The 22,769-nt window shown below is 35.3% G+C and overlaps 1 protein-coding gene across 1 annotated transcript in view; it reads left to right on the forward strand.

The window, feature by feature from the left end:
• The window catches only part of ZNF804A (zinc finger protein 804A), a 353,354-nt gene that overhangs the window by 267,453 nt on the left and 63,132 nt on the right, over positions 1 to 22,769 (forward strand). Inside the window, exon 2 of the mRNA XM_005675882.2 lies at positions 15,482 to 15,625. Coding sequence (XP_005675939.2) covers positions 15,482 to 15,625 — 144 coding nt within the window. The remainder of the gene's footprint in view (positions 1 to 15,481; positions 15,626 to 22,769) is intronic.

Raw genomic sequence — 22,769 nt, forward strand, 5'->3', positions numbered from 1 at the left:
CACACCTTTTGGTCTCAAACACAGCAGGTACCTGAGGATTTTTTTGGTATTAAATTGAATTGCATACCTTCAGGCTTATATATTAATGATCAGGGCTTCAAAGCTGAGATAACCAGGTGTGGTTTTAAATCTTAATGTTGAGACCCAGTACCTCTGAAATTTGGAAGAGCTGCTTCATCTCTGGACCTCCTTCCCTTTATCTATAAATTAAGATTAAGAATATCAATCTTGTAGAATTTTCATAAAAAATAATTCAGAAATGCCTAGCATGGCTCTTAGCACCCTGTAGCTGTTCTTTACAATGGAATTGTTTAGTAACAGTGGAATATCTCCTAAGGAAAGAGAACAAGGCTAGACAGTGATTGACAGTGTGGCAGAGCGTGCACTTCCTGGGATGCCTGTTACTGAACACAAGGAGCTCCTTAACTAAAAGTAGCCACCCAGGCCTGAAATCCCCCCATGTTCACAAAGCTGAGAGAATTGCTTGTACAGTTACAGACACTGGGAGTGACTCATGGCCGGCGGGATGCAGAGTCAGTACTTTAGAGAGAAAAGCAATGTCGAGTTGATTGATAGTGGGACTTCATGATTAAAACCGGTGACTATGTACATTAAATCTATAGAACTATTAGATGGAGTCTTCAAAGTAAGACTTGATAAATTCATTGTTTATAAATTGTTTCGGTATAAATATAGAATTGTATTTATACAATACAAATAGAATTGTATTATTAAAATCAATGTGACTTTAGATCTTAGAATCAAACAGCTTTTTACCTATACGTTTTGTAACACAGGCTCTCACCATCTCTTGTTTGAGCAATTGTAAGTGTGTTACCAAGATCCCTATTCCCAATTTCTCTTATTAATTATCATAAGTAACCCAAACAGCTGCCAGGTCCTTCCTGTGCTACAGACTTTGTGGTCACACTTTTACTTACTCTCCATGCTTTTTCTTTTAAACACTCTACCTAGTGCTTTAAACCCTGTTAATAATACCCTGCTTTTGTTCCCTGACCTCATCAAGTTTGTTCAAACCTCTGTGACTATGTACATTGTATCTCTTTTTCTGGGAACCTATTCAGACATTTCTTTTCTTGAATAATTGCTACTGCTTCTTTACAGCTCAGTTCACTTGTCATCTTCCCCAGAAGACTCACTTGACCCTAAAGTACTCCAAAGGGTCCTGTGAAATCTTTACCATAGCACTTAATGTTACTAGGTTGACACCATCTCTTTATGTGGCCCTCTAGCTCACTAGCTCTTGTATTCCTCTACTCCCGGAACCCTATTTATCCTTCCTCATAAGCAAAGAATCCATCTTAGCATACTTCTTGGTCAACAATAGATCACGCACAGAACTGGATACTTGTGTGTCATGTGTAGTGTATCTTCTGAGTAATATATCTAATTTAGTCTCCAAATTTATAACACGTTTTCCAGCCTTGTGTGCTCAGTTGCTCAGTAGTGTCTAACACTTTGCAACCCTTTGGACTGTAGCTCGCCAGGCTCCTCTGTCTATGGGATTATCTAGGCAAGAATACTGGAGTGGGTTACCATTTCCTCCTCCAAGGGGTTTTCTTGACTCAGGGAGCAAACCCATTTCTCCTGTGTCTCCTGCATTGCAGGCAGATTCTTTGCCACCGAGCCATCAGTGCTTCCATTTCCAGTGTTAGTTTGACTTATTTTAATATTTTTTATGGTTGTATCAGAAATGATAGTTTATTTTCTTTTAGAAATAGTTTTCACATTTCATATTTACTACCATTCTTGTGTTTTCTTCAGATTTTTATGGTTTTTCAGTCTTATAGTCTTGATATTTAAAAAGAGAAGGTTAAAATTGCTTGTGGCATATACTGATATAATAAAAGATACAATCTTCCTAGTGGTTTGTTCCTAAAGACAGAGAGAGAGCAAAGTTGTCAGCAAATCTCTACAGAAAAAGATTTAAATGCTGTAAATTAGAAAAAAAGAACAAAAATAGTCTGAAGAAAAATATTATGTACTTTTCATGCTGAATTTACTTGTAAATACTTAATTGTACTTGAATGTCATCTGTGTAAAAAAAAAAAAAGCTGTAGATGAAAGCTAAATCATATTTTACAAGGTATGAAAACATTTCTAAACTTACTACGTGCTTGGAACCTCTGACTCTGCTCTAATCCACAGCAGTCGAGGCCTCCGCAGTGGTTTTGGTCATGACAGGAGTTATTACCCTTCGTATGATCACTAAGGCCTTTGGGAACCTGCCTGGGGAAGAACAGCAGGAAAAGGCTGGTCACACGGCTCAGTGGGCAGAGGAGCCCTGGCAGCAGACCTTTCTGGGGGCAGGACTTTGCAATGGAGAAAAAGAGCATGCCTGGGCACACAGGAGTTTCTCTCTGGGAAGTGTTTGCAGGGAGTCAGGCTACTGAAACAGCAGGTAGGAGTTTAAAACAAAAATGCTTTTTTGTTATTGTACTTATGATCCCATTTTTAGCTCTACAGCACAATCATTCGGACAATCATGAATTGAGCTGGGTTTTTGTTTCTATAGCTCATTGTCATCAGCTTCTATCATTATAATACAACAGTGAGGCCAAGCTTCCTATGTACAAATTCCCTGTGTACTGATTTTGCCACCCACTAACTGTCTGACCTTGGGCAGGTTCTTAAATTCTCTGTGTCCCTGTGCCATTATCTGCGAGTTGACAATAATGAGAGGACCGACCACATTAAGTTGTGAGAATTACATGATGTGAAATACATGAAGTATCCTGAAATGAGGCTGGGATGCTGTACGTACTGTAGAAATATTCAGTTATTAGTATTGTCGTTACTTATTCTGAAGATATCTCCAGAAAGTTTCTTTCTTTCTTTTTTTTTTTTTTTTTGGTAATAGAATTTTTCTTCCAGTTCCAGAATATATAGGTTCATTTCCTCATCAAATATAATTTAGAACTTTTTGATATTCTCTTTGCCTTACTCAAATCTTTTTTCGTAGCATGAGTATGAACCCTATAGATATCTTTATCAAATTACAGCCATAAATAGCAGCCTAGGATTTTTAAAATAAAAAGCAGAGATATCATCTCAATGGTAGAAAAATTTCAATATTAACTAGCGAATTCACTATTTATTCTTAAAATGCACTTGTATTATATTTTCTAGAAACTGAATATATCAAAAACTTTGTTTGCATAGTATTTCCCTTATATTAGAAAACTAGAGTATAAATTTTATCCAGTGATGTGATCAAGTCACCTGGTGTGGGTTTCATGTAGGTTACATGGTCACTTCCTACCCCATTCCTTACATTGTTCAGAGCCTCAATCACTGAAGACATATCTTTCTCATTTTATTATTCAAACTAGCATTCTCATAGTTTTAAGTATATATGTTCACTAAGTAATCCTAGTAGTATTAAATGTTTTACATCATCATATGTTTAAATTTTAACTAAATTTATATTTTAACAAAATATACTTTCTTTTTAAAATTTTAATGTCTTTTAAATCTCTATTTCTCATGTTTCTTTTTTGCTGGGTTAATTCTTTTAGGCCACTATTGATTTCTCCTAAAAGAAAACAATGTCAGGCATGGAAAGAAAGTTCATGGGTAGCTCAGCAAGAGTAAACAAAATGTCAGACTCCCCATAATATTGTATAGGATTGTGGGAGAATTATTCTTTCCTTCTAGTTTTGTTTTCATCATATGTAAAATGGGCCTAATAGTATTCACTTGAGGATTAATATTGTCAGGCCTGAGATAATTTACATGTATTGCTCATTTGAGGTAATCAATATGTGTTAATGTTCTTACCTTCTTCATTGTGTCTTCTCCACCCAAATTTTAGTTCTAAGTTTTTCAAGTTAAAATGCTGCTCTTTGCAAAATGTCCCTTTTCTTTCGGATACCTGAAACATATGATTATTTTCAAATGGGCTTTCCCTGCTGTGCTAACAATATATCAAACACACAGAATATCACTCCCATTTGGAGTTCAAGACAAAGCAGAATTAACCACAGGGGCAGAACCTGCAGGCACTAATGGGAGGGACAGCAGGTCTCCATGTATTATTCCTCTTATTATGGAAGCTATGGTTGCATTATGATCTTCACAAGGCATCTGGGGAACTCCTCCGATGCGACACCTACAGTGTCATGCTTGCTTTTTGAGAAAATATTTTCTAAAAATGCGTAAGGCTAAAAGTTTCCAGGACTATTATTTTACCTTATTTTCTTCTCAGCAAGACAATTTCATTTTGTAGCCAAGAAACGAAAAGAAAAGGGAGAAAAGGAGAGAAAACTGTTTGACTTTAGAAAGAAGTAGAACTAGTCTAAAATTAATTAAAAATTCACCTTTTCCTTTTCTTTCCAAAAATCTGCAGTTTATGCATATCTGGAGAAGGCAATGGCAACCCACTCCAGTACTCTTGCCTGGAAAATCCCATGGATGGAGGAGCCTGGTAGGCTGCAGTCCATGGGGTCACGAAGTTGGGCAAGACTGAGCAACTTCACTTTCAATTTTCACTTTCATGCATTGGAAAAGGAAATGGCAACCCACTCCAGTATTCTTGCCTGGAGAATCTCACGGACGAGGGAGCCTGGTGGGCTGCTGTCCATGGGGTCACACACAGTCTGACACAACTGAAGTGACTTAGCAGCAGTATGCAATAATATACACATATACTCTTAGGTGCTCTTATCTCCTCTTTTCCATGTGGCCATCTTTTAAAGTAATACATATGTTAACAAAAATGCAAAACTTCTTAGATCTTCTATTCTCAAAATGCAGTATGAGAAAATACACAAATTTCTCATCTAATCCAAAAGAATTAATTATACGATCTTGGCCCCTAAATAGCCTTGTTGAATGTTGTAGTGGACGCTTCCAGTTCAAATTATTAGAGGGAAACTGGATATCTGTATTGGTATTATAAGCTTCCGAGCACTTGGAATTTTAAAATGTTTATTGTTTCCTTTCAATTTTATTATTATGTAACAAAATCATATTTCTGACTTTTTTGATCTATTGTATAATGCTATGTTTAAAGTAGCTAACAATGAAAATAGAATAAACTGATGTATCAGTTCAGTTCAGTTCATTTCAGTCGCTCAGTCGTGTCCGACTCTTTGCGACCCCATGAATCATACCACGCCAGGCCTCCCTGTCCATCACCAACTCCCGGAGTTCACTCAGACTCATGTCCATCGAGTCAGTGATGCCATCCAGCCATCTCATCCTCTGTCGTCCCCTTCTCTCCTGCCCCCAATCCCTCCCAGCATCAGTCTTTTCCAATGAGTCAACTCTTCGCATGAGATGTCCAAAGTACTGGAGCTTCAGCTTTAGCATCATTCCTTCCAAAGAAATCCCAGGGCTGATCTCCTTCAGAATGGACTGGTTGGATCTCCTTGCAGTCCAAGGGACCCTCAAGAGTCTTCTCCAACACCACAGTTCAAAAGCATCAATTCTTTGGTGCTCAGCCTTCTTCACAGTCCGACTCTCACATCCATACATGACTACTGGAAAAACCATAGCCTTGACTAGATGGACCTTAGTCGGCAAAGTAACGTCTCTGCTTTTGAATATGCTATCTAGGTTGGTCATAACTTTTCTTCCAAGGAGTAAGCGTCTTTTAATTTCATGGCTGCAGTCACCATCTGCAGTGATTTTGGAGCCCCCAAAAATAAAGTCTGACACTGTTTCCACTGTTTCCCCATCTATTTCCCGTGAAGTGATGGGACCAGATGCCATGATCTTCATTTTCTGACTGTTGAGCTTTAAGCCAACTTTTTCACTCTCCTCTTTCACTTTCATCAAGAGGCTTTTTAGTTCCTCTTCATTTTCTGCCATAAGGGTGGTGTCACCTGCATATCTGAGGTTATTTATAGGAAAACATAATCGGATAAAATTAAGTCTAAGTAACAGAAAATATTAAATAACTAATATATAGTTTTAGGGAATCTAGATTACAATCTTACAAATTATCCTTCAGAAAATTATAGTATGAGAAGCATTGAATTTTGCACAGGTACTTAGATAGCAAGAGTTATAAGTATTAATTATATTAGAAAAATAATATGTGCATTTTGGGTATTTCAAACATATTTTTTCCATCCATTCAAATAGTATACACCACCAAAATTGTGATTCATATCTGTAAACAATAAATGATATGTACAACCTCCAAAAATATAGTTATTCACTCATTTATTAAACAACCTTTTTTAATATCTATTTGTTCTAGTCATTCTTTACGCATTGGGGATATGGCAATAAACAGACTAGAAATACCTGGCCTTCATAGAATGTATAATAGTGAGCAATTACAACACATATTTTGTGTAATTATAAGTAATGAGTATATACATATATATGTGTGTGAGTGTGTTTCTATTTGCATACATGTGTTCATAATATAGGTACAGTGTTTTCTGTATATATTGTCAGGTGTAAATGCCCTCCAAAAACTGCCATGGGCTAATACTTAAGGGGATTTGTTGGATAAATAGCTTTGGTCCCTGACCCCATGAATACAAAACTCCCAGGTGTGTGCTCTCCACTAGGGTTCAGGGTTTCCAACATGAACAAGCTTCATTTGCCCTTGTAGCAACTTCCTTCATAACACAGTCTTCACGGACTTTCATCCCTTTACTTTTATCCTGGGTCTTTAGAGAAGATTTCTTGTACATGATAGTTAGCCTGTTTTTTATGCAGTTTTTTTCTTTTAATTGATGTAATTAAAGTGACTTTTTTATACAATCGATGTAATAACTACCGTGTTTGTCTTTCTTTTCTATTTGTTAAATTTATTCTTTGTTTCTCTCTCTTTTGGCCTTTTTTCTGCCTACTCAAGTTTTAATTAAGCAATTAAACAATGTATATTATTCAATTTTATCTCTTCCCATAGTGTATCAATTATACTTCATTTTAATACCTTTTTAGTGGTCTGTCTGGAGTTTAGAACATGCACTCTTACTCATCTAAGTCCAGTGTCACGTAACACAATACCATTTCACAGGTAGTGTAGGTGCTCTTTAGGAGTCCTTTACCCCAGTGCTTTTTAAATTAATGTTTATTGAAATACAGCTGTTTTGCAATGTTGTGTTAGTATCTGTTGTACAGAAAAATGAATCAGCTGTATGTATACATGTATCCCCTCTTTTTTGGATTTCCTTCCCATTTTTGTCACCACAGCTCATTGAGTGCCTTGTGCTATACAGTAGGCTTCCCCAGTGACTCTGCAATGCAGGATTTGATCCCCAGATCTGGAAGATCCCTTAGAGGAGGAAATGGCAACCCACTCCAGTATTCTTGCCTGAAAAATCCTATGGGCAGAGGAACCTGGTGGACTACAGTCCAAAGGGTTGCAAAGAGTTAGACATGACTGAGCAACTGAGCACACATTCTCCTTTCTGACATTGCTGTGACTCATTTTGCTTACTTATATATTGTAACTACCCAATTCACTGATGGTGGTATTGTTTTAAACAAAGTTAACTTTTTAGATGTTTGGATATATCTATTTTACATTAATTTATTTCTTCTCCAACTTTTCCTATATTCTTTTCTTCTTCAAGAAGGCAAGATTCATTGATGATGATTTGGTTAGTATATCTGATAGAGGCTAAATCTGAAGATTTTCTCTTTGTCTTTCTGTTGTATAAATATGATATGTCTGGGTGTTTGTTGGAGAATGCAATGGCACCCCACTCCAGTACTCTTGCCTGGAAAATCCCATGGACGGAGGAGCCTGGTAGGCTGCAGTCCATGGGGTCTCGAAGTCAGACACGACTGAACGACTTCACTTTCACTTTTCACTTTCATGTATTGGAGAAGGAAATGGCGACCCATTCTGGTGTTCTTGCCTGGAGAATCCCAAGGATGGGAGAGCCTGGTGGGCTGCTGTCTATGGGATGGCACAGAGTCGGACACGACTGAAGCAACTTAGCAGCAGCAGCAGCAGCAGCAGCAGCAGGTGTTTGTTGTTGTACTGTTTATATCCTTTCGATGTTCTCTGAGCTTCCTAGATCTGTTTTTTGGTATCTCTATTAATAATGAAACTTTTCAGCCAATTTTCTTCAAATATTTCTCCCACTGCATTCTCTTTTCTTCTTCTGGTATTTAAAAAATTTAATTATACCTTGTGATATTATCCCATGTTGCTTATACATTCTTCTGTTCTGGCTTCTTTCCTTCCTTCCTCCTTAAATTTCAGTTTGTTTAAGATTTTGTTGGCACATCTTCAATTTCATTTTTCTCAGTTGTACCATGTCTATTGATGAGTCCCCTGAAAGTATTCTTCATTTTAGTTAGAATTTTTTTTTTATTTCTAGCATTTTTTAAATTCCTTCTTGGAATTTCCTTTTCTTTCTTTACATAACCTGTTTACTCTTGCATGTACCCTGTCTCTCCCATGCTGTTAATATAGCCTTCAGTCTCCAGTGCCCAAAGGTGTTCTATAACTGTTTTCTTCCTAAATAAACTTTCTCATCCTAAATTTAAAGTGAAAGATAAAAGAAGGAAAGAACTGAATAAAGTGTTCCTCTTATAGAAGGATGATAAAGGAAGTCATCTTTGAGGAAAGAACAGTTTAGCAGAGATCAGCAAGAAGTGAATGGGTATTTCATGCAAGCATCTGGTATGAGAACGTTCAAGGGAAAGTAAGTGATAAGTCCAAGTGTCAAAGTAATTGTATAATTAAAATTTCAAAAACCTTAAGGAAATAAGGGTAGCTAAAGCAAAGTACCTACATCCATGAAATTAAAAGATGTTTGCTCCCTGGAAGAAAAGCTATGGCCAACCTAGACAGCATATTATAAAGCAGAGACATTACTTTGCCAACAAAGGTCCATCTAGTCAAAGCTATGGTTTTCCCAGGAGTCATGTATGGATGTGAGTGTTGGACTATAAAGAAAGCTGAGCGCCAAAGAATTGATGCTTTTGAACTGTCGTGTTGGAGAAGACTCTTGAGAGTCCCTTGGACTGCAAGGAGATCCAATCAGTCAATCCTAAAGGAATTCAGTCCTGAATATTCATTGGAAGAACTGACAGTGGAGCTGACACTATAATACTTTGGCCACCTAATGTGAAGAACTGACTCATTTGAAAAGACCCTGATGCTGGGATAGATTGAAGGTGGAAGGAGAAGGGGGTGACAGAGGATGAGATGGTTGGATGGCATCTCTGACTTGGTGGACATGAGTATGAGCAAGCTCCAGGACTTGGTGATGGACAGGCAAGCCTGGTCTTCTGCAGTCCATGGGGTCACAAAGAGTTGGACACGACTGAATGACTGAACTGAAGTGAACTGAAAGCAAAGTAAAAGAGAGAGAATGATAGAAAATGATGACAAACACATAGTGCAAGTAACAGGTGGAGTAGGACTTGTGGGTCATTATAAAAGCATTTATTCTAATAATGATGATGGGCTATTAGAGAATTTTGAGCTAAAATATGGCATCATCTTCTTTTATTCTAGAAAATGTGTCTTGTCAGAAAGACATTCATAGAAAATTGATAATCTTCTCCCAGTTCATCTTAAAATCAAACCCAGGACAAAGGCTTCTATGCAACTATTTATTTTTTATTTTAACTTTTCGTTTTATATTGGAGTATAGCCAATTAACAATGTTCTGATACTTTCAGTGAAGAGCAAAGGGACTCATGTGTGTATGTATATATGTATATATATATACATGTATATATTTATGCATTCTCCTGAGAGTTGGACTATAAAGATAGCTGAGCGCTGAAGAATTGATGCTTTTGAACTGTCATGTTGGAGAAGACTCTTGAGAGTCCCTTGGACTGCAAAGAGATCCAACCAGTCTCTCCTAAGGAAATCAGTCCTGATTATTCATTGGAAGGACTGATGCTGAAGCTGATGGACAGGGAGGCCTGGCGTGCTGCAGTCCATGGGGTTGCAAAGAGTCAGACATGACTGAGTGACTGAACTAAACTGAACTGAACTGATTCTCCCCTAAACCCTCCTCCAATTCAGGCTATCATGTAACACTGAGCAGAGTTCCCTGTGGTATACAGTAAGTTCTTGTTGGTTATCCATTTCAAATATAGCAGTATATACATGTCGATCTCAAACTTCTTAAGTCCCCTTTCCCATTATCCTTCTCCCCTGAGACAAGCACTTATTTATTGGGACATGAGCCCAGGAAGCAGAAGTGTAATTCCACAAAAGTAGAACAGGTAAGAAAAGCTAATATAAAGATATACTTACTGTTTATCACTAGTGCAAGTAACTGGTGCTCCTTCCCACTGGGAATCTCTGTGGAATCTTAGAAATGTGTCTCAAAAATATCTGTCTGATAGATAAAAGGGGAAATAATTTATCCTTGAGTTCTTACTGTCCACGAAGGTCAAGGGTGGACCTGTATGCTGTTACCTGCTCAACATTCCTGGGTTGTATATTTGTTAGTGCTAAGAGGGAATCTGCAAGCTCCCATGTCATGAGTCAGAGAAGCCACTGGATGGGATGTGATGCCTCAACACAGCCTGGGGCCAGCTGCAGCCAAGTGGCACTGTAGAAGGCTGAAAGGAGACTGTTTCAGAACCTGTCACTTTGATACTAACTGGGACAAGAGATATGGCCCAGAAGATGTGCAGTATTTTACAGAATGTGTAGGCTATGGATTTTCTGATGAAATGCTTTCTATCAAATATCTTCTTAAACTAGAACAATTTTGTGACCTCTTCCATGGTTAATGTTTTCATTGCAATCAAATTTTAGCAAAGACTTTTTCTCTCTTTAGAGGACCTGTAGTGAAATTTATCCTGGGTATAAATCACAAGGATACTTTTATTCTTGATGGGAACAATAAGAGAGATAGAGGCAGAGAAGAGAGGTTTTCCCAAAGTATTTAAGTGTTAATTACATACAAATATTTTTTAGTATTGAAAAGAATTATATACTAACAGTACCCAATCTATTTATACCTTCACAACTTTAGCTACTTTAAATAGAGCATTCCTGGCAGAAATCTTGGATGTAATATGTGATCACAGCTATTACTTAGCAATGATAATTTATATATTATTTGCTGTTAGCTCTAAAGATGTCCCCCAAATGACTGGGTACTGAAAGCCCAAACATGAACATAGCTACTTTAATAACAGTGTATTTCTTAGTGCTGCTCGTTTTTGTCATATTTGTTTTTTACACACATGTTAATTAAAAAGGACAGTGCTGGTATTCTTTATAATTATTTGTCAAGTGTCTGCTAGTGCTGGGCTCTGTTATAACCTCTGGAGATACCACAGTCAACAAAACAGGAGTGAATCCCTGCTCTCCTGGAGCTCATGTTCCTCAGGGAAGGTTACTGATAGCATTGAGTTACCATTGACTCTTACTGCTGCTGCTCCTGCTAAGTCGCTTCAGTCATGTCCGACTCTGTGCAACCCCATAGACAGCAGCCCACCAGGCTCCCCCATCCCTGGGATTCTCCAGGCAAGAAACTGGAGTGGGTAGCCATTTCCTTCTCCAATTCATAAAAGTGGAAATTGAAAGTGAAGTCGCTAAGTTGTATCCAACTCCTAGTGACCCCATGGACTGCAGCCTACCAGGCTCCTCCGTCCATGGGATTTTCCAGGCAAGAGTACTGGAGTGGGTTGCATTGCCTTCTCCGATGGTTGACTCTTAAGAGGGGTTGAATAGCATTTGACACCATGTGTTATGCTGAAGCCAACATAAGTTGCATCATTTTGGAAAAGAGAGGTTTTCCCTTCAAAGTCCTACTGGGTACTATTCATTTGTACTCTAGGATAGGTGGAATGACCCTGCGACTCTAGATAAACTGTTAACTTGTTTCAATTTGCTGTTCTGCAAAAACTGTTGCCCTGCAGAGTTGCTATGGTTTCATGTGAAAAGATTCTTGACTTTGTAAATTGGGGATTATATGCTGTTTCCCTGAAAATAAGGATTCAACTTTTACTGTTTTTAGATATATGTAAACTGTGAAGAGTTTGGATGACTTAATAGCTACAACAATTCATCCTTTCTTCACTTTCTACCATCATATTTAGTGGGGCATTGGGAAATGTTTACATTATTGAACAGAATGTGTTTGCCAGATAGAGGGAAGAGTTTGGGTTTGAGGAGGAAATATGAGCAGCTGTGTTCCTCTTTCATTTTATTCAATGCATTTCTTAACTTATGCAAGGAGGTAGCTGTGTTGAATGTCTGTATACTATGCTTTATGATACCAGTCAAGGTCCTTTCAATATCATCCGCACTAGAGGAGAGGGGTCGTGGGCACTGGGCATGTCAACCTAATGAGGGCTGATTTTGTCTACATACATACTTAAATTTTTTTTCTAGATACTGGAAGCCTTGTTCCCCGTGTTCCTTCTCCCTGTTTGCACACACAGCAGCTACCTTTTCTTCATCTTTCAGGATCCATCAGTTTACATATATTTTAAAAAATGTATAATCAGTGAAAGTACATATGACTCTTTTCCCTTATGACATATGCAATAACCAGTCATTCTATTCTACTGATGTTTTATAAGACACAGCCCTGACTTCTTCCTGCAGTTTATATCAAGTTGAAAGTTCTAGCCTAAAAATATTTCTTACTATGAAACTGTTTGCAACCTTAACTTCAGTTATGCCATGTTGCTTTTAATATCTTAGAGGAAGGTATAGAGATAAAGCAAGAGAACAAACACATGCCAAAATATTAACAATGATTTTATTAAAGAGAAGGCCTTATAAAAGTTTATTGTCATCTTCTTGTAATGTTTCTATAGTTCTGAACGTTTTACAAAATGTAAGGTATAATAAAAAAAAATCTGAAAACTAAAATACCATGAGGAATAAAACAAAGAATGGCAGGACCTATAGCATGAAAGAGACTAAGAATCATATCAGATGAAGGTAATGTATGTTTGAATCTTGTTTTGAACAAACTGTTTTAAAAATATTAGACAATTGCAGTTATGTGAACAAACTAACTGGCTATTTCATGATAGTAAGAATTGAATGTAGTTTATTTGTTCGTTTTTAGGTCTGATACTGGTTTTCTGATTTTTAAAAAATAATCTTCTATTTTAGAGATACACACTGAAAGATTAACAGATAACATAATATGAATTTAGGACTGTCTTTAAAAATTATCTGAGGCAGGGGAAAGGATATGAGGTAGGAGTGGATAAAATGAAACAAGATTGGCCCTAAGTTAAAGATAATTGTTGAAGCCAAGTGATGGGTATATGGGAGCTCTTATATTGTTCTCTCTATTTTATTTTCTGCTTAAAAGCTTAAACATAATGAAGTGCTATGGATCAAATTATTTGTGCTCAAATATTAGCTGCACATTTACTTGTTATATATAATTAAGCTAGATATTTAACTTCCCTTTGCTTTAGTACTCTCACATGTAAAATGAGGAAATGTCTAGAATGCACATTTTTATCATTTTAATCATGATTGAATGAGTCCTAAAAAAGTACTGAATAAATCTTGACTATTATTTTTAGATTTGTTTTCCTCTTTTAAATTGAGGCTAAGGCTTATACTCTTGAAGAATGCAATTTAACCTAAGAATCTCGGTTTGCTTTACTCAAAAATTGCCCACTTTTGAGAAAAGAAAAATTAAGAAAAATTATTGCTTCTCTGGAAAAAGATCAGTCTTAGGAAGGAAGAAAACAACACCATAATAAGAAATAACCAAAAGTTTAGAGAGAGGAAGTAGCTTAACTGTAATTATGATTAATAAAGAAAATCAACTAGTTTGCACAGAAATTGCTGTTCAAAAATATTGTTTTGAAAGTTAATTCTGCTTTGAACCAGACTGTTGCCATTATAATATTAATGCAACTCATATTGATTAGAATTTTATCTCTGCATTGCACACTTTTGCCATGAAATCATGGTACTTAATTTTTGTTTCATTTAAATTGGATGATCCACAAAGTATTATTTTGAAGATTTTGTAAAAATTCAGTAAGCAGTTTAGATCAGTATGAGTCATTTTCATCATTTTAAACTAACTTAAAAAAAGTCATATTGGATGCAGTCGAAAGAGTAATGGAGAATATTTCTGAAATCTGCTGCAAAATGGTAAATTATTCAAATTGACAACTCATATATGAACAATTTGAGTGATTTTGCAATTTATTACCTCTTGCTGTGAAGTTGATGAAATTAATCAAACATAATGACAAATCACTGTTTTTAAAGTAAGAAAGAGGACTATGTATATACAGATTATGGCAGATGTATTACGCATTGCTACAAGACATACTACAAGTTACATCTATGAATGATGGTGAATACTATGAAATGATGCATATACAAATATATAGCACAATAAGGTAACAAACATATTAATCACTCGTGAAATTACAATTAGTAAATCACCTTCAAATTTTGTAGAATTTAAATATTCAAACTATGAGTTTTTCTATCCTGTATATTTAGTGAGAGGATTGCTGCCATTGACGTAGAAAAGATTGTGTCATTTCATCTCCACATCCTAGTGCCTGAGGGAGTGTAGTACATAAGAGGCTTGAATGTATAGTTGTTTTGAATTTAAATAAATTGAACATGAGACAATCTGTAAAGTAGAAACAAATATATTCTATGGTAGGGATTGAAGTGTAGGTCTTCTTTATATCAGTACTTAAGTGGAAGACTTGGACAGTGTTTCAACATGCAATGTTTATTCATGTCTGACATCATTAACATTTAAGGAAGCATGAAATAGCAATTAAATTTAGATTTAAGAAAACCTAAGTGCTACAAACATTTTCCTGTTTTATGCTTTGTAAATGAAAGCTATGATAACGCACTGCATTTTTCATATTTTCAGGAGTTTGATTGTATAGTGATCTTTATTTACCATCAGCATGATGAAAGCAATCTGTTTATACAGTTTAATTCTTTTCAATTTAGGTAAATAGCTTGCGGGAATGATTTTCATTTTCCAAAGACTAGTGAATTTTAAAAGTGCAACCTAAACAGATGTGGGTCAAGATGAAAACATTAGTCAAATGAAATCTACTTGGGATGAATAAGTTGCTGTACAGATATTTAGGGAACCAAACAAAAATACCAAGCTTGAATATTTGCACACGAATATGGAGGACATATTTTAGATGTTCAGAATTTAGAAGTTTTATGTTAACTAAACATAGTTTAGCTATAAATTGACAGTTAAATTAACAGTTATATGAGTTTCATATTTCTTCTGTGCTAACATGGCATAGGAACTTGTTAAGCAAGGGCTTCTATTTCTTCTGTGATTTGTTTTTCTTCTCCATATTTCTATATTCTTTCTATTATTTATTTTTATTTCTCCTGTTAATCTTTAATTTTCTATAACTGATAATTTATTCTAATTTGCTTTGCTGGGATTTGCTTTATATATCTCTTTGTGATATGATTTTTAATTCTAATGACTATACTAAGCTGTCAACTGTCAGAAGGAAGGAACCTCAAAGGAAAACTAATTGCTTCCTTCTTCAAAATTTTATTTTCCAGGATTATGCTGAGAAGGAGAACACCATAGCCAAAGCACTGGAAGATCTGAAGGCCAATTTTTACTGTGAACTCTGTGACAAGCAGTACTACAAGCATCAGGAATTTGACAATCACATTAATTCGTATGACCACGCTCACAAGCAGGTAAGAAAGAGGTGCCAAAAAACCTCTAATATTCCTGAACTTTTGTAATAATTTGAATTATGTAGACTGTATGACTATAATATATTTATCTTGCTATGCAATTTTTAAAGATGCCAGTCTGGGGTGATAATTTAATGACTTACATAAAAGACATTAAAAAAAAAAAAAGAACAACCATCAAAACTAAAGTCTGAAATAAATAACCGATGTAAAGAAATGCCATTCAATTGCCTTTTAGTGATTGACAGTAGTTTGAAAACTGTATTCTTCAGGTGGTGATCCTTTAAATAATTTAAAATTTATTAATTTCTAAATATGTCAATCAGCTAAAGACATTTATCAAATATAAATGAATTTATTTATAATTCTTTAGAGAAGGCATTTCTCATTTAAGCTACCATTAACAAACGAAAGAAGTTTCACTATGGTTAAAAGCAATCTAGGGTTACTAGTTAAATAAATACATAATAAGTATATGATTTAGTTTATTTTAATACTATTCCATTTCTCTATTTTTTAATGGAAAGAAAGTATATTTTATTACTTAAGTTTAAAAAACAAAGTACAGAATACCATTAACAATGTGAAATGAAACAATATTACCAAAAATGAATATATAAAAACAACAGGGTGAGGGAAGTCAGTTTTGACTGGGGGAGCATATTGATAGTGTACATCAAGAACAGACGGGAATGGTGGCTGCAGAGCTGGCTCTGCCCTTGGGGACTATGTTTCTAGAAATGGCTCTGAGTCTCCTGCAAAATCAGATTCAGGTTCTCCATGCAGGGCCGTTTTAATCATATCCCTATTGATAGAGAATCAAAGGGTTTTTGTTGTTGTTGTTGTTTTTTCAACACTCTATGTGTAAAGTTTAGTTTAAAATAGATAGTGACATCAGAAATGACATTCATAATATAGATTCTATTCTCCTCATATGCTTTGCTTCTATCAATGCAATAGCATACGTTGGTTAGCTTACTTGATATGATACAGTGGGCTTAGTTGTCAACTTAAAAATACTTTCCTTTTTAGCTATCATTCACAAATATCATCCAAATGTCATTTTGGTATTAATAAAAAGTACATTTTGACCCTTGAATTTGCAGTAACTTTCCATTAACATTTATTGTAAGTGTGAAAAGCATAGGGGGAAATGATTACATTAAGTGCTTACGGACCAACGACATGTATTTTCTGTTGTTGTCAATTCTGTTTTCTCATACCAACAAAACCGTGCTTGGGGAAACTATTGCAGGGAGAACATTAGCCTCTATTTACATATGTCACTAATTAATGCAGACTAAAGTTAATGAGCTGCCCTTGTCTTTCTTTCCCTGCTAGTTGATCCACTGGCACGCTAGTTAAGGAAAAGGTTTTGATGGAAATATCATTCCTCTTCTTATATAAAAATGCATACATATAAGTATATCATTGCTTGATTTGAACATTAAAATCCATCAGGAAATAGCATGGATTTCATTCTACTGTAACTTGCATTTGTTTTATAAAACGATTCTGGAACATGGTTCCTGATGTGGTAAATTGAAAGCAGTTATTCCTCTGATTTTTCCTAATATCTTTCAGTATTCCTTACAAGAGTACAAAGATACAGTGTTATATTATTAGCAGGGTATTGAAATGTGTTTATAAATTCTTTTTGGCTTCATTCATGAATTAACATCTGATGTTAGCAATTAAGAGCAAACGTGTATGTTTCATGGTATAAACTAGGTATTTCGGAATGTATGTGTTTATGTATACCTGTATTTTAAGAATATCTTACCGACTATGTATTAAATCCTTTGCCAAAGAATACTTCATTCAGCCACATGTTGTTGTCTGGAAAATCAAATTCACTTAGATTATCATGAGGACCTTTCCAGCTCCGTATTCTTAATGAAGTTAAGATACCATACAGTGTACACAGATAAGGTAATTCAGAATAAATCTGGTTTGTTCTTTTGAAGGTCCAATCACTTGATACTTCTCAGGGACATAAGGCTCTAGAGACAGACTATCTAAATGACCATGAATTCTGGCAGATAGCAGAAACTTAACTGATTGATTTAACGTAAAGTTATGTATCAGTAGCAGAAAATACTTAAAATCTATGTGATGATTGTATCCCTTCCCCATACGATAGTGGTACATGTTTGAGACAGTCTTCCTAGAGAATGCACTGTCTTTTCTGAACAGAGACCTCATCCCATCACAGCTAGCTCTGTTTTGACCGCATGATTCCCAAACCTTGGCCACTTCAAATTGAGTAGAGGGGAATGAAATTTAGGGATGAGCAATTCAGAGTTTTTTTCCTTTGAAAACTGCAATCAAGATAAAACAAAACAAAAAATCTTTCTCTTCTTTGATTATGACTGGACCTCACACTTGAAAAATGTAATCCTATGCTATGGCTAAATGCATTGAAAAATTGAAAACACTGCTTTGCTTAAAGAAAGAACAAAACAAGCACACAGAAAATGAGATCTGTGTGGCCATGTGACAAGTGAAGGAAACTTAGTATGGAAATAGCAGTTTTGATTTTGAAAGGCATTCAGAAAAAAAAAAAAAAAAAAAAAAAAACAGTCTTTCCAGTAACTTATATGCAGATCCTTTGCTTCGATTCAGAGAGATACTTCAGTTTGCTATTAATAAATGAACTTAAAAGGGAACCCCAGGGAGATGTTATGGGGAGGGAGGTGGGAGGGGGGTTCATGTTTGGGAACGCATGTAAGAATTAAAGATTTTAAAATTTAAAAAATAAAAAACTAAAAAAAAAAAAAAAGGGAACCCCAAAACCAAACCCTAGTCTAATACTTACTATTAATTGTGACCTAAAAAGCAAAAAAACAAAAACAAAAAACCTCTTAGTAAAATATTTACCTGTTTCAGTGGCAAAGCAACATTTTTGATCTCCTATTGTAGAAAACACCCACATGAGAAATATTTATGCTCAAGGTCCATGTAACTTAACTTTCAGGTAAGAAAAGCTACACATGACTAGGACACTTCTTCAATAGAATTAGAAACAGACAAAGAGACCTCACATGTGATACATTCTCTTCCTCCAGAGATGTTTCTGCAGGGCCACCTGATGCAAGGTGAAAGGGAGAGGGATTACTGGTAGAATGAGCCCTAGCCCTGCCACTCACTGCCTTGAGTGAAATAAACAAAGCCTCAGTTAACTCGATTGTTCATTCTTAGGAAGAATAAATGAGAGAATCGTATTAACACACTTTTCAAAGTTTAAAAGAATAGTAAACATTAAATTAGTTTTTATTATACGACTTACCAAAATTTCATTTCCCCTAAAATGTTTGGGACACTGATAGTTCGCCTTTGAGACTTTTCTTTATATAGACTTCCCCAAAGGATCTATTTTTACTTCATAAAGGTTAACAGAGTCTGAAACATAGGCAGATAATCTTGACCTCAGAGCTTTTGTGCCTGCTCTAAGTATATTGATTTGCAAATTAATGTTATGGCAGGATGTTTTGCATTCAAATTCTAAGCTTCATAGAAAGTCTGTTTGTCTCATCAACATACTCTTTGGATAACTTGCAGGCTTTCTCTTGTGCACTTATCACTAAGACTCGCTAGCCCGGGAGTTAAAAAGAGGAAGAGGCACGAGCATGTGGAGATGATCACAGTAGCTCATGAATTAGAGTTCATTTTTGAAATATTTTTTCTCTTTACCTTAAAACTTGAAAGCCTTTGGATTGCTACCTTTTAATGGCAAGGATTGTTTCCCTTATATATTCCTTCTTCGCAGCATTTATTGCAGCATTTTGTACAGTTTACACACCGAATCAACACTTACCATATAAATAAATGTAAAAAAGACTCAACTCAAATTCCTTTTGAGGTTTTGTACTACCACTGCTTTGAGGTAGGTAAGAGTTTCAAAAGAAAAAAATTAATTATTGATAGATTTATACTTAGATGAAACTAATTGTAAGGAGAATATTATATAGGAGGGTGAAATGACTTGTAAATTGGATGAGTATTTTGAACTCTTCCTTATTTATGAGTATTTTTCCTTTATAAAAATAATGTTACTGATTATATCAACAACTTAAATAGCATATATTGTGTATTTCCTCTAAAGTTTTCCTATATATAAAGCTTTTTTGCTATCAATGTATTTTGGATTTGTATTGTATTTTTTATGTGAGAAAATTATCAAAGGCAAGTAATACTTTAGAACTACCTCAGAGGTTTCAGTTTCAATAGGATAACACACAAAATGCTCCAACGGACTCTTGTACTCTTATACATAAAACAAATAGATCCTCTACAGTATAAAATTTTTATTGAATTGCTGAGTTTCTAGGAAAGATGGTACCTCTAAAGACTTATTCCACCACCACAAGGTGGGGGATTGCTGACAGGGAAGCTACTGGCTAAAACCTGGGCATATAGTAATACTAACCTACTAAATGTGAAACTCAATGAAGAGAAACTCCCACTCTAAGCTTTGTACTCTGGAAATGAACCATGGACAGCAGTTGGTAAACTTTGACTAAGACTTTTGAATGAAAATGAATACTTCCCATAGTTCTTGATTGAAACATATATAAAACCCTTGAAAAAAAAAAATTAAAATAGACCGTCCACTGAATGTGATTATAAACTAAGGGATCATAATCAAACTTCAGAAGCTCTAATCAAAACCTCAATTTTTTAATACTGAATTTTACAAACTGTGCAATTTATATGTAAGAATGAAAAAAATCCTAAAAAATCAACTAAAATTGGGAAGACTTGTCTTGGATACCAAGATTATATACATCTCTATTGGTATGGAGATGGAAGGATTGATTAATGGAACAGAATCTAAAGCTGTGATACAAAAATCCATTTATTTTTGGAAATTTGTTAAATAACAAAGGCAGGGAGCACTCTGGTTGTTAAAAATACGTACTTTTCATAAAATAGTATTTGGTGATTCATTATATTTCCTTAAAAAGAGATTGATTCCTTCTTCATATAACAAGCAAAATTAACGTCAGTGAATTAAAGAGGTAAAAATACAAATAAAACCTTAAAATTTAGAACAGTGTTGAAAATATTTTTATCACTTCAGAGCAGTTTACAAGTATATATTAAGTAAGGCATTGAAGCACAAAATTTGTAGGAAAGATAAGTTTAATGATGCTGAAATCTTTTATTATAAGAAATTTTCATAAAAGAAATTGGGAAAATATATTTGTAATATACATACTAAGAAAAACTTGGCATTCAAATCTTATTAAAAATATGAATGCATAAGAAAAATGAAAACAACCCAGAAAAAACTGGACCAAAATAGGGGGGAAATTTGCAAAAAAAGAAAAACTTAAGACCACAAATATATTATAAGATGTTCAACATGAGGAATAATTTTGCACCCACCAAATTTGATACAGTAAGTTTGATGATATCAAGTAATGATGTATATCAGTGGAAAATCTTGCACATCATTTGTGAAAGTGTGGATTGACTTGGCCGCTCAGGAAAACAATCTTTCAAATTTGTATTAACATACTGAAACAAAAAGCCTCTTATTAATGATAATAATAATATAAGTGGACTACAAAATTTCTAAATAAATTGTGATATATTCATGCAATGCAAAGTTATTCTGCAGCACAAATAAATTAACTATAGAAAATAAAATGTGAAACAAACTTACGCATGTAATATTGGTTGAACAAAACAATGCGAAAGACTACAGACTTTTTATTTTATCCAGAGAAAAAGCAAAACTTGATGTCATTATTTTTAAGATTATAAATGTGATTTATTCCTCTTCAGGAAATGGGAAATGGTGACTATGAAACTCAGGATGGTGTTTCCTTTAAAGAGTTATGAGGATTCCAAAGGATTCAGTTCAGTTCAGTTACTCAGTCGTGTCTGACTCTCTGAGACTCCATGAACCGCAGCATGCCAGGCTTCCCTGTCCATCACCAACTCCTGGAGTCCACCCAAACCCATGTCCGTTGAGTCAGTGATGGCATCCAACCATCTTATCCTCTGTTGTCCCCCTCACCTCCTGCCCTCAATCTTTCCCAGCATCAGGGTCCTTTCCAATGAGTCAGCTCTTTGCATCATGTGAACAAAGTATTGGAGTTTCAGCTTCAACATCAGTCCTTCCAATAAACACCCAGGACTAATCTCCTTTAAGATGGACTGGTTGGATCTCCTTGCAGTCCAAGGCACTCTCAAGAGTCTTCTCCAACAACAAAGTTCAAAAGCATAAATTCTTCGGTCCTCAATTTTTTTTATAGTCCAACTCTCACATCCATACATGACCACTGGAAAAACCATAGCCTTGACTAGACAGAGCTTTGTTGGCAAAGTAAGGTCTCTGCTTTTTAATATGCTGTCTAGGTTGGTCATAACTTTCCTTCCAAGGAGTAAGCTTCTTTTAATTTCATGGCTGCAATCACCATCTGCAGTGATTTTTGGAGTTCCCCAAAATAAAATCTGACACTCTTTCCACTGTTTCCCCATCTATTTGCATTGAAGTGATGGGACCGGATGCCATGATCTTATTGTTCTAAATATGAGCTTTAAGCCAACTTTTTCACTCTCCTCTTTCACTTTCAGCTCTTTAGTTCTTCTTCACTTTCTGCCATAAATGTGGCATCATCTGCATATCTGAGGTTATTGATATTTCTCCCAGCAATCTTGATTCCAGCTTGTGCTTCCTCCAGCCCAGCGTTTCTCATGATGTACTCTGCATATAAGTTAAATAAGCAGAGTGACAGTATACAGCCTTGACGTACTCCTTTTCCTATTTGGAACCAGTATGTTGTTCCATGTCCAGTTCTAACTGTTGCTTCCTGACCTGCATACAAGTTTCTCAAGAGACAGGTCAGATGGTCTGTTATTCCCATCTCCTTCAGAATTTTCCACAGTTTACTGTGATCCACATGAGTATATTAAGTATTAACAAGTTCTAATTCTTAAACTGAATAATGGGATCATTATTATTCAACTTAGTATTATGTTTCATATAATTGCACATATGAAATACTACAGGCTAAATCATTTAAAAAAGAAATATCATAGTCAAACAAATATTATGTTATTAAAGTCTCTGAAATTATTCTATCATATTTACAGAACTGTTTTAATTGCAATGAAATCATCCAGTATTAAA

The sequence above is a fragment of the Capra hircus genome, chromosome 2 (genome assembly GCF_001704415.2).
Source record: "Capra hircus breed San Clemente chromosome 2, ASM170441v1, whole genome shotgun sequence".
In the NCBI taxonomy this organism is placed as follows: Eukaryota; Metazoa; Chordata; class Mammalia; order Artiodactyla; family Bovidae; genus Capra; species Capra hircus.